Raw genomic sequence first — 17,383 nt, forward strand, 5'->3', positions numbered from 1 at the left:
ACATGAATCACTGTTGAATATGAAACGATAACAAACACTTCTAGTAGCAATCTTCAAAGTTCTAATCAAAATATTGGGAAAAAATTCTCATCAAGTTCTACCAGAAATCTGTGTCAAGGCATGGTTTGAGTTGAAAGGGACCTTAAAGATCATCTGTTTCCAACCTCTTACCATGGGCAGGCATGCTTACCCACTAGGTGAGGTCTGTCAGCTACTGTGGCTCACCAATATTGGATATTTCCCCTTTTACCACATTTAACTGTATTTAGAAAAATAACAAATGTCATAGACCTGGCCAAGCTCTCACACTTCACACACCAAGATTTCTGCATACACCATGCACCACCCAGCACAAAAGGCAAACATCTCTCTCAGGACATCTTCACAACCATCAGTCCATCTGCCTTTTCATACCCTCAGCAGCCAGGTGCTGTCCTGTAAACCTTGAAAAGATTAGAAAGCATTTAAATCTCAAAGAAAAATATATGGATCACTTTATAAAAGCAAAAGGCTGACTGTGAATGTGGGGAAGGAGAAAAGGATGAGGAAAAAGTTTCAGTAAGCTCAGATCTGTCAAGAAGATAGACTTCACATGCCTCAGTGTTTTCTTTATCACCTAAATAAATTGAACCATCAACTGGAAAAAGGTCACACAGCAGACAGCATCGTGTGATTTTAAAGCTGTTAGATTTCCCCTCCTCCATTAGAGCTTGACAACAATGTCAGTCTAAGGGCAAATAAAGAAAGTGAGAGTTGGAGAGACTTATTACAGATGCATGGAGTTGGGTTGGGTTGGGTTGGTTGTGGAGGTTTTTTGTTTTAAGACTTCATGTAACTCATTGTGTACCTCGGTGGTCAAAATGACAACTCTCACATCCATAACCCATTGCTCCCCCAGTTTTTGTTGTAGAAATAGGTAGGCAGCACTCAACTCTTCCATTTTGTAGGCATCTGAACAACTTAAACAGCAAAGTCGAGCCGGATGCTTCCAAATAAATGGAAATGCAGATCACACTGCAGAAGGTGAAATGCAAACTGCAAGATTACAGGAAACTGAGGATAACACACCAAAATGCACATAGGCATATTCAACAGTAATCTGATCCCTACTGGAGCTCCACTGCAGAATTTCAAAGGAGATCACGGTCTGGACAAGAACACAGGGAATTCATTTCAGCCGTGACGAATGAATTCTGTACTAGCAATACTTCATAGATAATTGAGTGACTGCAAAAGTTTAGGCTAAAAATAACACGCTGGCAACTATCAGAAACCATCAGGACGTTTTTCAATTAGAAGGAAAAAGTCAGACAAACAGTTGTGCCTTGTCTACACTGAAAAACTAAGGGAAAACAGAGCAGCACTACTGTGTGGTGCTGGCCCATCATGGGAAGACAGATTTGCACCAGCTTCAGGCAAAACGTTGTTCGATTTCCACAGTTATAGCAAAAATGGCTTTGTCTGGAGAGGAATGCCGTGCTGCAGCTAAGAAGCTCACCAACACTGTCCTGATGAAGAACAAAAATCAAGGCTTTCAACCCGAAGTTCGCTTGATAAAATGCACATTTATCACATTTGTGAGGAGCCAAGACATGAGCTCCACAAGTCACAACTGTCTTCCTGTCTGTTGGTGCCAGGGAAGAAGTGCTTGCTCAGGCTTCCTGGGAGCTGTGCATCCCTTTGCTTGGCACCCCTTGAGTTGTGTCACTCAAAACTCAACAAATAAAGCAATTTCAGTCATTTTTTGGCGGCGTGCTGTCTTTAAAAAGCAAGCACTTGTTGCGTCAGCAGACCGTGAAATGTATATCGCCAAGTCACACCAATAAAATCCATTTCAAATACAAGTGTTTGTTTACACAGAGCTTTCACCTTTTTAATTAAAACAACCCAAGCACTGGCAAAGGCAAACACTTAATGGCACTACATTTCAGAGGCATTTCCTTAAAAGCCATTCACCAAGATCCAGAATTCTGCATAAAGCCTTGAACTTACATTTACATTTCCTGGAGTTAGTTATCCTTTTTTTTCTCAAATCACTTGGCAATGAATATGTATTACACATGACCTCAAAATTAACTCAATATTTAGGCAGTTCATGCAATGTTTTAAACACACAGCCCATTTTTCCAAGTTTAAATGACATATTTGCAATTTGACACTGTTAGTTTATGTAAACTGTGCCTAAAGCACATTTTCCTGTTTTCAAACATGGGTCACCCCAATTGAAACAACCCTCATCCTTCTCTGGGCTGGTTTTTGCTCCACAAACCATTTAGTTGTCATTAATCCTTCCCTACGGCACCTGTGTAAGTGCTGAGTCTATGAAAACAGGATCATATGGAAACAATTATTTTTCAGTAACGTGGGTTGAGCCTGTTGCAGGGAAAACACAGGAGCTCACTGCACCCAGACAGCTGCACACTGCTGAAGGTCTGTACCTGCTTCAGTTGTCAGCACAATAAATCAACAGATGCTTAAATATGAGCAGTTAAATATTTTACTACTAATTACTTCACAGAAACATCCATCCCCAGACTTATCTATTATGGTCATTTATTCAGGTAAATTTTCTCTCTTATATAAACTTATTAATTAACTTATCCCATCTCTTATGGATGGGATAGATAATGCCTCTTTATCCCAGTGTTAGTGTTTGTAGCCTCAGAAAGGGAGAGCCCAAGTGGGGTTAACACCCACCAGGTTTGGCAGAACAAATTAAAGTCAGAATAACACCCTGATGTCCTGTGCTGTAAAAACTAAAGTTGCAGTTTCCAGCAAAAGTGTTTTTTCCACACTGTACTTATCTCGCCACTGATTCAAGCACTAACAAAGCCTACCCAGGGCTTACAACTGTAGAAACACCAGGGAAGGCTGGGAACAGGGCTGGGCTGTTTGAAAACTTGTGTTACTCACTCTGCTAGTTCCCTAAAACAAAACATCCCACATGCAAGAATTCATAATGGCCAATTCAGAAAAATATTATTTCCATACAAGCCATTCCACAGCTCAGGCTTTCAGCTGCAGATTGTTAGGAGCATTTTTAGCCAGCTAAGCCTCAACATCTTGTCTCACAAGAGGTGCTTTGGGAACAGAGCACAGTAGCCTTTCCTCTCTTGGCCACACCAAGACCCTCGTGATTTAACAGAGAGCTCATGGATCAGCTGCAGCCCCACACTCACAAGAGTTTTAAGATAGAACATGAGCTCTTTGAAGGGCTGTATTTACACAGGACCAAAACCAGACAACCAAAGCTCCACATGACATGACAGCTCTACAGCGCTCTCACCCACCCCAATTTACATTGGAAATGAAATGGTATCTGCTTCTTCTCAGGTTAAACACCGAGATTTGCAGCAGCCTCTTTAGAAAGGCTCTCATTTGCGAACAGACATTTTCTGCTGTGAGTTTGAAACAAAACACGGTGATTATCTAACAAGCATAAACCTGCATCCATAACACATGTGCCAGCACAAAGATAAAAGCCAACCCTTGCTGGCTGATTTTGAAGAATCAATGTCAACCATTCAATCGATTTTCTTTTCCGCTCAGCACTCAAATCAGACTTCATCTGTGCCTGCTGTGGCCCAGTGGACTCTTTAAACACTCCACACGGCAGGCACACCTCTAAATAAAAGTCCTGCATGCTCTGGTGTCCAAAGAAGCTCCACTGCATGTTGACACCAGCTCTATTCCAAGGGGAAAGCATGCAAACCCCAGGCTATGCCACAGCTTCTCATTTCCCACTTTGACCAATCAATCACTGATAAATCTGGTGGCACTCTCATGATATTTTAAATGTGCAAACAATTTTTTGTTGTTGTTGCTGTAAAGCTGCACAGTTGTCCTCAGGCATCTGCTCTTTGTATTTCTGCTATGACAGTAACAGTCAAGTGCCATCAATGGAAACTCAGTCTATTGAAAACTTTAGAGAAGAAAAAAAAAATCACCTCTGAGCACACTGGGTGTGGACTGACAGCTTCTTTTTGAGCTGTGGTGACATGCTGAAGACAAAGGATAACAATTAATACTGACTTTAATTCATTTTTTTGCAGATATTCGTAGAGTCATGATTTCCTGATTTGGAAGAGACCTTAGAGATTGAGTTCCATCCCTCAAGTTCTGGTTCCAAGTTCACGCAGAAGAGTTTCAAAAAACTAATTCCCTCTTCATATGGCCATGACTGCATATTAATCAAAACAAATTTCTGGCATACAATGATAAAAAACCATCCCACCTTAATTTCTTAGCTGCACTTTACAGTGCCATCAGTCTTAAGAAGGCAGCATATGCTCTGCTGAAATGGATTTACCATTTTGACCAACAGATAGTAAGAGATGGTATGAGATTTTTCTCGTTTGACCACAAATTCAGTGCAAGTTTCTTCTCTACTACTGTTCTGACAACTTCATTCAATTAAATGTCTCAGTGATGTGGCTCTTTTATTGCCATCACTGCACTTTGGTGCTTAAAATCACTTAATTTATTTCTTTCAAGTAAAACCTAGAACTCTCCTAGTTGCAACAATCACCTCTGAAACCTGAATGAACACTACAGCAGGGTATTGGTCTGTGAGTCACAGGGCAGCCTGCACCAGAGCTAAGAAGAGAAGGAATTGTTGGTTTTCATTTCAAGGGAACATTCATTCCAACTGATATTTCAAATGTCAAGCTGGTATTAACTGCATCAAGCACTGATCAAAATACACAAGACAAGAGATTGCTGAGAAAATCATCACAAGCATCTAAATTGGCTGTCATCACTAGGAGGAGTTTGGGAAGGAACAAGCCTTTAGCATCTCTCTATGCACCCTTCTGCAGAGGCCCTGTATTTTTGATGCCCTGATATAAAAGATAAACTCTCTCTCAATAAATTAGAGGAGAAAAAGGTAGCTAAGAAATAGCACTTGCTCCATAGCCTGCTGGCACGTGACCACCCATCAATTTAGGACACTGAGGGGGAATTGCTGGCTCTGCGCACACACAGCTTTCAGCAACAGCTCTGTACCTGATTTGCAAGTGATGTGCTGAATGTTACAGGAAGTTTATAGAGTATATAAATTCTTTATAACATAGAAACTGCTGTAATTTACTCCCTCTTACAATTCACAATTTCACCAAAACCCAGCTTAAAGTGGAAACTGATACAATATTAAAAGTCAATGACAATTACACCTAAAGTGATGGAGGTGACTCTTGGGCAAAGGGACCAGGTAACTTCTCACCATCTCTTTCAGCCTATTTCTGGTGCTTTCAAAAAGATTTATGAAGTTTTTAAAAGCAGAAAGTTAATGGAAGGAAAACCTCTCCTCACCACCCTCTGAAAGTGAACATGGCTCATCATGTCCTGACAAGCAGGTTCTCACGAGCTTCAACTCAGCAATTAAATTTATTATTGCCTCTTTATTTTGCTCACCTCTCGGAAATGACAGCTCCTTAACAGGGACCACAGAAGGGCTGTGTCCCTGCCCAAGCTCAGCCAGGAGCATTAACACAGTCCCCAGTGACAGCTCATGCTAATATGCCACACAATAAGTGTGATTAACTGATGCCCTGACACATTCCCTCCTGCCACGCTGTCACAGGGGCAGGGACACGCAGCAAGCAGCCAGGCAGGGATGCTGGAACGCACTGCAGGAGGATTTTCCCGAGGACACTGGTCAGACCCCTTGGAACAAGAAGGACGAGTGTTTCAGCTGCTCCTAGAAGATAGTAAAACCTTTTTCTGGAAGAACAGATCTAAAGACAATGAAAAGTTGGAATTCCATCAGAATTTTCCTTAAAATAAAGCCAGATGATGTAAAAAAATACTAGACAATACATAAACTGACAAAATGAGAAAAACTGGTATAACGGGAAACTCTAAGCTCTGAGGTTCTTAGGATCATAGAACAAATGGAATTGGGAGAGACCCACAGATTCACCAAATCCTAGACTTTCTAGAACAATTATTAATTTTAACTTTGCCTCCCATGCCACAAAAAACTACCCTACGTGGCAATGTAAGCAACATATAACCATCAACATAATACTTTTTATTCAATTAAAAATTAAAGAACCATCTTCCACACAGAAACAATTCTGCACCACTGAACCCCTCTCCTCTTTCAGTTTTGGATTTTTGAAACACCAAACCTTGCCACACCAAAACTAATTCTGAAAACGTCACAGCAGTACGCAAAGATTTTTGCTCCGCAAAATATTGATATGACACCTTAGAGCAGTTATCCGTATGTGAATTCTCTGTCAGACTGATATCCAGAAGTACTCAAGAAGTGGGAATGCAGCAAGCAAACCACAGATCCAGCCCCATTTCAACACAAGGGAAAAGCCCCTTTTTGCCCCGACACAGATTGGGCCCAAATGCCCCTCACCAGGCCCTTTCTCATGCTGGAGCCTTTCAACACTCGACCTTTGAAGAACCATAAAATCTAAAATGTTCTTTTCAGCACATGTGTTCGGTGGTGAGAGCATACTGTGAAGGCAGCTCTTCCTGTTCACACTCCAGCACTTTATATTTCCAACTTCCTGTAACTATTCACGCTTCCTAATAACAGCTGGCAGTGAACGTGCATTCAGTGAAGTTCACACAGACTCAAAAAATACCAATAAAAATAACCAGCTTATACTTTCCTGAGAAGATGACATTTACAGGTAATGATGTAGTAGACCACTGGTAAGTCCCAGATTTAGAAGTATTGACTCACTCTGTGCTTTCCTAAGGGTATTAACTTGCACTGTATATAATACAATGAAAACATAAGCTATTATACATCTTCTGTGCTTTTTCCAAAGGTATTACCAAATCTCAAACCTAAAAACACCTGGGTCTCCTTTTGTTGTTTTTGTTTTCTGGGTTATTTGGGCTTTTTTCTTTGTTTTGTGTTTTGTTTTGATAAGGTGGCTTTTTTTTGGTTTGTTTAAACGACACGGCTACTTTCTACTTGTATTAGTCCATATCAGCTTATTGATCTAAGGGTTATCACCAGTAAAACCAAAGCAGAATTAGGGCAGCAGTTTGTTATTTTAAGAGTCCTGATGGTTTAAAAGAATACAAAAGGTTTCTAAAAACAATTTCCAAAGCCTCAATTCATGCAGTAGGGTGTGAAGACCACCCAACTCAAGCACATCAAATGTATAATCTAACAGACCATGCAGGCAAATGTTATGGGCCCTGGAAGAGCAAACAGCAACTCTGAAAAGTTGTTAGCTACACATCTGCTTATTGGTTTTCTTTCCACAGACACTCAGTCTGCACCTCTGAGATCAGACATGTCCTGTTTGCTCTGCCAGTGGTAAGACACCGTCCACTGATAAGGAGATAAGGATTACTCTCTGCTACTACGGATGCTCTGAGGTGCGTTTTTGAGTAAGAAGTCACATGTACAATTTTGAAATAAATAAAACTTTAAATAAGCACACCTATGGTGTTGGTATTTTTACTTCTTCACCCATATTTTCATTGCTGTCCTAATCTGAGTTGCTATTTAAGGCCGAGAAACCACCAGACAAGGCACAATGCAGACACAAGGATGTCTTCAATTTCAGTTATAGCCGAAGTATTCCAGCTCCATTTTCATCCCCATTTACAGTGTCCTTCATTCAAATCCTGTGGTCCTTCCATGCCTAAATGGCACCAGAATAGTACCAACAGGACAAAGCTTGGGTGAGCAAAAGCCTGCAGCCACTACACGACAGCCCAACCAACCATGTGGATGCAGCTCCAGCACAACTTACAGGGTACTAATCCTTCAGGAATCTCCCACAATTCCTCTCCTTGTGCTAAAGGAAAGACAAGCTTTTTGCCTTTTTTGCTGCAAAGGCATAATCACAAAGCTTATCTCGATGCACTGCAAAAGAGGACAGGATGTGCTCCCAGGCATCTCACCCAGAACGCAAGGGAGGGTACAGCCTGTCAGGACACAGAATCCTGAAGGTCACTTCCAAGGGTGCTGCTCATATTTAAGATGGGCACACTCAAGAGAAATGTCTTGAGTAGCAACGGCTTGGGTTATGCACAACAAATCTGCTTCCCAAGGAGTTTATCACCTAAATCAGAGCATTTGCAATGCCGCTTGTGAGCGTGTGTACTCTCAATGCACCCGACTAAAGGGACTCTCTGTTTTTTATTAAATGGGTTAATTTATCTTCACCTGAACGTTTGCTTTCCTACAGAGTTATTAAACTGTCTGACTTTCAGGTGAATGCACAGTGAACAAAGGGCTGCTCCACTTTCACTTATCTAAATTCTGCCAGATCAATAAACACCCAAGCAGTGGAAACAATCTTTACAATTCACAATTAAGGCATCAAGTCTGACTGAAACCAGCCATGCTGCCAGGAGCTGAACGGAGAAACCGTACCAGAACAAAACTACCTCACAGCACTCCGTACCTACAGCTCCAGAAACCGAGCACTTGCTTTCAGTTTCTTCCAACTCAAGCTCTACCCACATGTGTAGATACACATTAAAGACAGAGGTACCTGCAGAAAAAATGTGCTAGACAGAGCGGAGAAACGCTGCAAAACCAACCCTCAGCTGAGGTTTGACAGAGCCTACTCAAACCAAATCCACTTCCCATCCAGCCTCTGCACAGCACATCGCCTCAAGCTGATCCCAGCCTCCAGGAACCCCAGGAACGAGGCTGTCTCACCCCTTCTCTCCTGGGAATACTCTGGTCTCATCCTGCTACAGGAGCTGCACGATCACAGAAAGCAGCCACACGCAGGAATATCTAATCCAGCACCCTAGGGAGACCACAATGGAGTATTTCGTTACTCACTCGGGTTCTACAAATGGAATACCAGATCCCCAGACAAGAAGCATGCCATCCATAATTAAACAGCAAACTTTGGCATCTACCAGCGACTTGTCTCCAGGAATATCCAGCTGCACACCACAACTGCTACCAAAGGACACCAATCAGGGAAGTTCGGCCTCTTCTGCTAATAAACAGTGACAAAGGTGTGAGAGAGCATCACCAGGTCTATTTTTCCCACATTTTCTTTTGCTGCACACCTAAATTAAACAAAGAGGCTTCCTGACAGTAAAACAGAGGTCTGAAGTATCTAAAAAATCTCATGCAAGTAACACCAAGAGTTTAGAAATTCACACTAATACAGAAATTGGAACATTTCCTTACAAATACAACCAAAATTTTCTTAGAGATCCCCAACACCAGATTGCCTGTCCCCAGGGAACAGCAAAGTATACAGATAATTAAGCTTACTTGAGTTTACAACTTGTAACCTTTGTGTCATTTTATGGAAACAAACTGAATTTAAGGGGGAAAAAAAAGGAAGAAAATATTTACATTTTGACAACATACAACTTGTTCACATGAGCGACCACCAAATAAGTTCCCATATGTTATCAGGAGGAGGTTTACAGTCTGATGTGACCCAGTGTACACATCCTAGACTTCCAAAGCATGGCTCACATCCCGCTGTCAGCACTCACCAGCCCCCAAACCCGTCTTTCACTTATGGTTATTCAGCTCCCCTGCAACTGTTTTCACTGAAGTATTTTTAGCATCCATCTTCAAAACACAAGTTTTGCCCTCTGGAAAGAAGCTAATTGCACCACCACACTGTCCTATTTCCATCCTCTTTCCCAATCTCCTCCCATTTCTTGAAGTTTTTCTTCCTCTATTTTTCCTAATACTTGACATCCTTATTTCCACAGTCATGCTTAGGCAAGTTATCACCTTCACCTTCCTCTATCCAGTGTCCTCACTGTCTCAACCTCATCTCCTTGTTTTCCTTCTTGCTTTTGACCGATTCTTTCTCCATCACTGGTGTCACTCCACCACTACAGGCAGCTCCTGTTCCCTCTTTTTCCCCTACAGCAACATTCCCAGCAGACTCTTCCACGCCCATTTACCCCATAAAACTGTCAAACTTGTAGACCATACCAGAAACTACGCAACCTATGAGACTGTGGCTTGCCAGCTCCCTAAAGATCATGAGAGGACCTTCACGATGACAATAAAACCTGGAAGCCCTCACTCTGCCATAGTATTCCAATCAGCCTGAAGGAAAGGGGTGGCAGGTAGCCTGTGATCCCAGCAGCAGACACACAGGTTGCATGGAGCTATGCCTGTGAATTCCTCAAACTTCCTTTCATTCCAGGTATGACAGTGTGGATGCAGGGAAGTCCACCACCAACCTTATGAAAATGGAAATTAAAAGCACACAAAGCACACATCTCACTTTGGGTGGGGGCATCAACACAAGCCAGAGATATGAGTATTTGTAGGGTATTTGTAGGACAACACCCTAAAACGATAAGGGCAAACGGCTCAGCACATGTATTTTGTTCACAAGGAACAGTTTCAAACTTTTCTCTATTAAGGACAGGGCACACATGACCTATTTCTAGCCATACCCATCCATCACCAGCCCACCACACAAAAATAATGCTCACTCCCAATCCGTTATCCCTATTGCACGAGAGGATGGGAATATCATCACTGCAACCTCCAACTCCAATAACTGATCACAGGCCAACTTCACACAGCTCCAACAGGTTTCCTTGGGACAACACAGTGAAGCGGTATTTTTTGGTTAGGAAAGACACATTCCAGCAACAAGTGTTCCCTAGGGAAGTATCTCCAGTGATGGAGGTGACATACACCAGTGGTGTGTCCCGCACAGCCGGATCGCACCTGCAGAGTGCCAGGAAAAGCAGGAACAGGGCAAACGCTCATCCAGATTTCAGGGTAAGCCTTGCAAGGGGGATATTTCACACACCTGAGTCATTCCCAAAGACACCTGCCCTTGGAGGGACCCGCTCGAACCCTCCATCACCAACCACCGAGGCTGTGACCCTGCGGATCTCCTGTCACCTCACACCTCCCTCCACAGGTCCAAGCAGCCCCCAGGACCCCTCAGCGGATGGAGGACAGGAGTGACAGCCCCGGGTGCGAGCTCACCAAAACCTCAACCCCCCAAAGCACCACTGACACACGAGGTGACAGCTGAGGGAGCAGACCCCAACCCCGGGTGGAGGTCAGAGCTGGGGATCCAGGGGTCCCCTCAAACCCCGTGGGACAGACGCCCAGCCACGGGCGGGGGTGTCACCAGAGGGCCCGGCGCTCCACCAACACCACGGGGGAGGGACCAGCGGTGTCACTAGCGGGTCCCCTCATTCGCCGCGGAACCGATCGGGGGTGTCGCCGGCGGGTGCCCTCACATCCCGGGGGATGGACCCCCACCCCAGGCGGGGGTGTCACCCGAGAGAGAGCGATCGGGGCTGAGGGGCCGGGGGTGTCACTCGAGGCTCCGGGGGTCCCCTCACCCGGGGGAGGCGCGGCGGCCCCGGTGCATCACGGGGGCTGGGGGGGGGGGGGGGTCGCTCACCCCCCGCCCCTCCCTCTCCCCCCGCCGCCCCCGGCCCGCGCCGGCTGAGGCCGGTTCCAGCCGGTGCCCGCGCGTCCCCCCGCGCGCCCCCGCGCGCGCCGCACGCTGACGTCAGGCGCGTGTTGGCGCGCGGGCGGGCGGGCGGCGGCGGGGAAGCTCCCGGCTCTACGTACGTGTAGTGCTGCGGCTTCTCGGGCTGCGCCTGCAGCGCGCTTGCGGCGCTCGCCGGCCCGGCCGCGGCGGGGCCGCCCGCCACCGGGCCCTTGGACATGCCTCCCGCCTTCCGCCGCCGCCGCCGCCGAGGAGACCTTTATTATTCACTCTGCGCGGTCCGCACGGAGGGCGCCGCGCGCAGGCGCCGCCGCCGCCATTGCCGCCCCGGTGGCGCGCGGGGCGGGGTGGGACTTGTAGTCTCGCCGGGCGCGCGCCGCCCGCCAGCCCGGGACGCGGCGGGCGGCGGCTTCCGGCCGGCAGGACTACAACTCCCAGAGGCGGTCTGCGGTGGTGCGGCCCCCGCGCTTCCTGTCGCGCGGGGAGCTACGGGAATTGTAGTGCGCTGGGCGGTCGGGGCAGCGCGCCAGGGCGCCCCCGGTGGTGGGGCGGGATGGGGACCGGGGAGCCCCGAGCCCAGGGACGGCACCGACCCCCGGGGAGAATCGAGCCCCTGGGGGGACACGGAGACCCTGGGGGACACCGAGCCCCTGAGGGTGAGGAGCGAGCCACAGGATAGCACCGAGCTCTTGGGGGAACACCGACCCCTGACGGGGCGGCGCAGCACGCTAGGCCCTGCCCCTCTAGGCCGTTGGGAGCGGGGGGAGGCCGGTCCGGGGGTGAGGGGCCGGGAGTTATTTGTGTCAGGCGACCTCACTTCCTTCCTCCCCTCTCTTCCTCTGCATCAGGGGCTGAGCGTGGACGCGGGACGGCGGCCAGAGGGTTATTTTAGTGCTGGCATCGCTCATCGCACCAGGGCCCTCCCCACCCACGGGACAACGCCGTGCAGGAAGTGCCCGGGAATAGCACTGCGGCCCGAGGAGGAGGAGGAGGGGTGGGGAAGGAGGGGGAGGAAGGCCCAGCGAGCGCATGGAGAACCTACCTCGGAGCCGGTGACACCAATGGCACCTGTCTGCTGGGACACCGGAGCGCCGGCTGCCCGCCCTCCCCTGGGAGAAACCCCCCCACCCCGAAGCAGCGGTGTCCAAGGAATCGGCCGAATTCCCATGTGGAGCGCTCCCTCTGCCAATTAACTTCTCTCCTAGGGGAGGAAATGATACAAGTTTCTTTTAATAGGACTTTGATCTCTTGGGCTCCGCACAGAACCACTCCTGGCGCGGGGATCTCCAGCGGTGTGGGAAAGGGCACACAGCATTTGTCGGGCAAACACCTTTTTGCCTCTGCCAGCCCACACGGGGCTAGCAACGTTAATAATAAACTTTTGGCCTAGTCTCTGCAGCTGGTTTGGAGAGGCAAATCCCTTTTAAAATTCCTATTCATGCTGATTTAGTATCTACTGCAGGCAGGCTTGTCCTGAGGTGATTTAGTAGCTTATTCCCAGTCATTTGCAGGAATAGTATATCAATACGTTATTTATCTAACTTCCATGGGAAGTTGGAGCACTGGAATTATGCGGCTCCTGGTGAAGCAGGGCTTTTCCTCAGTTAATGCATGTGCAGGTGTTTCAGTGAGTATCACCACACACACCTGTACACCCAGCCCAGAGCTGCTGTCAGCCATGAAACCTGTGGGAAAACACATTCAATTATTGAGGAATCACGCTGAAAACACCACCGACCTGGCCTTGTCCAAAGGGATTTGGATGCCCCAGGCTCCAATCCCTCGTAGCTGCTGTTTACTCTACAATCTGGTGCCGACAGTTTCCTCTTCTAGTTGTTTCCCACCTCAACACACCCTGCCAAGCGATGGGAAACACTGAGGACACTCCAGGTGATGTGCCCAGGGTGCATTTATTCCTACCTTTGCTAACGTGTGCTGGTTTGCCCTCCTCAGCTTCTGTGTGCACCTGTCCCTCACCCTGCTCCACCCCAGGGGACGTCTGGCTTTTCTCCAGGGTTTTGGAGAGCAAAAAATCTAAAGTATCTCCAAAATGAGAAGTCCAAGTAGCAATTGCCATGAAAACTGGAGAAGGAAGTCATTAAGGAGACTCTGAACTCCTGGTAACAAAGTTTCCTGGCATTAGTGACAGCGCTGGGAGCTCTCAAAAGCAACGAATTAAATGTATTAAACGCTGTTACCACCAGAACCGGTTCCTAATTTTATTTTCCCGAAGCGCAAACAGCTCAGACGAAAGGGGAATTCTTCCCTTTCCACCTTCCAAAACAACGCTGTGAGTGTTTACCTACACCTCCCAAGCCACTGCTTGGATACACAGCTTTTTGCCTCTGATAAATAATTAACATTTTCCTTTAGAAGAGAGAAAATGAACCTGAAAATGACGACCAGAGGCAGGGAAGACAACATCCCTCGGGCAGCAACGGCCTGGGCACACGTGACAGTCCTGTCACACCACGGTGCCACGTTTGTTTGAGCGGACGGAGGAGCAGGACATGCTCCCAACACATTCCCGACGTGCCGAGCTCCATCCTGGCTCTTCCCACCAGGCCAGCACTGACCCCAGAGGCCGAGGATGCAGAGGCTCACTCAGGGAGTGGGTGATTCCAGCTGTGCTCCACTTCGGGAAGCTCACGGTTGCCTTTAGGAACGTCTGTTTGTGTTCCCTGCGTATACTGTGTGCTACAACTCCGGGGCATTTGGGACCTGTTCTTCTTGATTCTGGGAGCCTTCCCGTGGGGGCAGGGACCTGCCTCCACAGTCAATGCAAATACAGTAAAATAGCAATATAAATCAAGGTAAAATTGCAATATAAATCAAGGTAAAATTGCAATATAAATCAAGGGATAACTAAAGGCAGCAGTTTCCCCCAAAAGACTTTTTTTTTAATTGAATTGTTGTTTATCTGAAGAGGATAAGTGCTAAAATGGTACCAACAGGGAGCATGAATTCTGGCTTTCTACTTGTAATGAAACTTTGTGATTCACTTTGGGCATGAATGTGACCCACAGAGTCAGTGTGGTTTGGGGAATGGCAGCGTAGAGGAGCTGAGCCCCAGCTCCTGAATGCTCCCTTCCCAGGGCCAAAGGTCAGGCTCTGACTTGGGGCACTCACATCCCAGCCCTGCTGCCCACCGCGAGTCCAAGTCCTGTGACAACGCTTCCTTTGCAGCCGGAATGACAAACCGGGGCAAGGAGTGCCGGAGGCGCTGCCAGACCCGCTTCCCTTGCGAGGGCCTCCGCTCGCCCCCACGGACACCCCCGAGCGCGGGTGCCGAGCGGCCGCTCACCGGCGGCTCCCGGGGGAGAGGGGGCGGAGGCGGGGGGGACCCCGCGGCCCGGCCCTCGCCGCTCGCAGCCCCCGCCGGGCGCCTCCGCTCCGCAGGCCGGGGCCGGCGCTCTGCGGCGGGGGCGGCCGGGGCCGGCCGGGGGTGCCCGGGGGATCCCGCGGCGCCGCCGCCGCTCGCCCCGCTCCTATTGACTTCCCATTGTGGAGCTTCGCAACAAAGGGTAGGATCCAAACCCTGCCCCGTTTCGTCCAATCAGCGCGCAGAGCGCCCGCCCGTCGCCGATTGGATCCTTCTCCTCCCTCAACACCCAATCGGACGCCTACTTTAACAACCAATCAGCGCCCGGCCCCGCGCCCAATCAGCGCCAGGGAAGTGGAGCACGGCCTTTGTGTGTGGTGACGCCACGGCGCCGGCGGAGGTTCCGACCAATGGTGCGGCGCGTTGCTTACAGGCATTGTGACGCCACCGCGCCGCGCGCGCGCCCCCACTATAAAATGCGTATCCCCGCGGCGGGGAGGGCGCAGTGAGCGGCGCGGCGGCTGAGAAGCGGCTCGGGGTAGCATCGCAGCGTAGAGGGTTCGGCGCCCAGCGCTACCGGCACCGGCATTTCCTTCTCTTCCTACCGGTAAGTACCGGACAGCGGACGCGTTCCGAAGGGGGTGGTGGTGTTGTGCGGCTGTTCGCGGCCTTGGGTCCTCTCGGAGCGCGGCGGACAGGCCGGGCCTTGCCTACGTGCCTTGAGTCACGGCCGGTTCCCATCCCCCCCCCCCCCCCCCCCCCCCCCCCCCCCATTGCACCTCCCCCCACCATCCTGGAGCGGCCCGGGAGGAAGGAGGAGGCGGCGTGACTCAGTCCGTTTTCCCCGGGGAGGGGAGCGGCTGGGCCGCGAGGCGGGGGCGGTGGGGCAACGGTGACTCCTCCCCGTCCCGGGGGAGGCCGCTGGCCGCGCGCCCGCGGCGGGGGAGGGGGCAGTTAGGGCTTGGGAGCATTGGCCGCTGTGTCGTCGGGCCTGGGGGTGACGGGGAGAGCCGAGCCCCCGTGTCACACGTGCCTGTCTCTGTAGGTAAGTGAGGAAAAATGGCCCGTACAAAGCAGACCGCCCGCAAGTCCACTGGGGGGAAGGCGCCGCGCAAGCAGCTGGCCACGAAGGCGGCCCGGAAAAGCGCCCCCTCTACCGGCGGCGTCAAGAAGCCTCACCGCTACAGGTAAGGCCCTCGGCTCGGCCCCGGCTGCCGCAGCCCCTGCCCCGCCTCACCGCCCCCTCCTCGCTCTTCCATCTAGGCCGGGAACCGTCGCGCTCCGTGAGATCCGTCGTTATCAGAAATCCACCGAGCTGCTGATCCGCAAGCTGCCCTTCCAGCGGCTGGTCAGGGAAATCGCCCAAGATTTCAAAACAGACTTGCGGTTCCAGAGTGCGGCCATCGGTGCGCTGCAGGTACTGCTGAGGGCCGGCTGGGCCGCGGCATTGGGGCAGCTGCGCTGAGGGTTTCTAACGACGTTTCTTCTTGTGCTCTTGAAACAGGAGGCCAGCGAGGCATATCTGGTGGGTCTGTTTGAAGACACAAACCTGTGTGCTATCCATGCCAAGAGAGTCACCATCATGCCCAAAGATATCCAGTTGGCTCGCAGGATACGGGGAGAGAGGGCTTAAGTGAAGGCTGTTTTTATGGTGTTTTGTAGTTAATTCTGTAAAATACTTTGGTTTTAATTTGTGACTTTTTTTGTAAGAAATTGTTTATAATATGTTGCATTTGTACTTAAGTCATTCCATCTTTCACTCAGGATGAATGCTAAAAGTGACTGTTCACATAAACCTCAGTGATGTTGAGCCTCGGGCTCGGGAGTGACAAGTTGCTAATATGCAGAAGGGATGGGTGTTCTTTCTTGCTTCTCATGCATGTTTCTGTATGTTAATGACTTGTTGGGTAGATAAACTTGTAAGGTACTAGAATTGATATAAATGTGTACAGGGTCCTTTTGCAATAAAACTGGTTATGACTTGATCCAAGTGTTTAACAATTGGGGCTGTTAGTCTGACCATGCATCACTGTGATCAAATGTGGACTTCCTTCAGAGGGTGAAACTACAAGTCTTAACCACAGTGTAACTTACAGTTTCCTAAAAACGTAAACCTGGCAGCTATAGAATACACTATGTGCATTTATAATAGCTATTTTATATATTGTAGTGTCAACATTTTTAAATTAAATGTTTTACATTCACACGTGAGGAGTCTTTGTCATTTGGTTTGAATGGGCTTGAAGAAGCTTCTTCCTCCTAATACAGATTCCTGTAATCCTGGGCTGGCAACAGAATGGAGAACTTTTGGAGATTTTGTGCAGCTTGAGTCCTTGCTGTTGCCAGTAAGAGCGGAGCCCTGCAGCTTTGTAGGGTTCAGGAGAACTGGCTGAGGCTGCAGTGGCTTTTTGGGGGCTCTTTAATCGGGGCACAAACTCAGCTCTTAAGTTTTTTCCTCCTTTCCAGTGGATGAAGGGAAAGCTTATTTTGGAATTGTGACTGGTCCGGAGTAGTATAGAGGGAGCACTCCCCTAGGATTGGGCTGTGCCAGTCTGGGATCTGTGCAAGGGGAACAGCTGATTGTTACACCCTGGGGAGCAGATGGGTTGCTGAGCATATGGGTGGGTGCTCCATGGGATTCTCATTTCCCATC

General features: G+C 49.0%; 2 protein-coding genes across 8 annotated transcripts in view; one reads left to right on the plus strand and one right to left on the minus strand.

The window, feature by feature from the left end:
• Positions 1 to 11,643, minus strand: part of UNK (unk zinc finger) — a 44,801-nt gene extending 33,158 nt beyond the window's left edge. For 6 of the 7 annotated variants that reach the window (XM_040081796.2, XM_040081794.2, XM_040081792.2 and 3 more), the window contains exon 1: positions 11,531 to 11,628. In XM_040081796.2, coding sequence (XP_039937730.1) covers positions 11,531 to 11,628 — 98 coding nt within the window. Of the gene's footprint in view, positions 1 to 11,530 lie in introns of all 7 variants that reach the window. The other variant, XM_040081797.2, reaches the window with a different exon arrangement.
• A 3,564-nt stretch (positions 11,644 to 15,207) lies between these two features.
• Positions 15,208 to 16,936, plus strand: LOC120760871 (histone H3.3A). The gene is made up of 4 exons (XM_040081587.1): positions 15,208 to 15,337; positions 15,776 to 15,917; positions 15,994 to 16,147; positions 16,235 to 16,936. The coding sequence occupies exons 2-4, from the start codon at positions 15,790 to 15,792 to the stop codon at positions 16,361 to 16,363; spliced, it is 411 nt and encodes a 136-aa protein (XP_039937521.1). The 5' UTR covers positions 15,208 to 15,337; positions 15,776 to 15,789; the 3' UTR covers positions 16,364 to 16,936.
• Positions 16,937 to 17,383: the final 447 nt, after the last annotated feature.

This window comes from Hirundo rustica, chromosome 18, assembly GCF_015227805.2.
Source record: "Hirundo rustica isolate bHirRus1 chromosome 18, bHirRus1.pri.v3, whole genome shotgun sequence".
Taxonomy (NCBI): Eukaryota; Metazoa; Chordata; class Aves; order Passeriformes; family Hirundinidae; genus Hirundo; species Hirundo rustica.

What these genes read in the sequence shown, in the direction of transcription:
- LOC120760871 (XM_040081587.1), top strand. Translation starts at nt 15,790, where the DNA reads ATGGCCCGTACAAAGCAGACCGCCCGCAAGTCCACTGGGGGGAAGGCG. An exon ending in AAGAAGCCTCACCGCTACAG is followed by an intron (nt 15,918 to 15,993) that starts GTAAGGCCCTCG and finishes TCTTCCATCTAG; the next exon opens with GCCGGGAACCGTCGCGCTCC. An exon ending in CGGCCATCGGTGCGCTGCAG is followed by an intron (nt 16,148 to 16,234) that starts GTACTGCTGAGG and finishes CTCTTGAAACAG; the next exon opens with GAGGCCAGCGAGGCATATCT.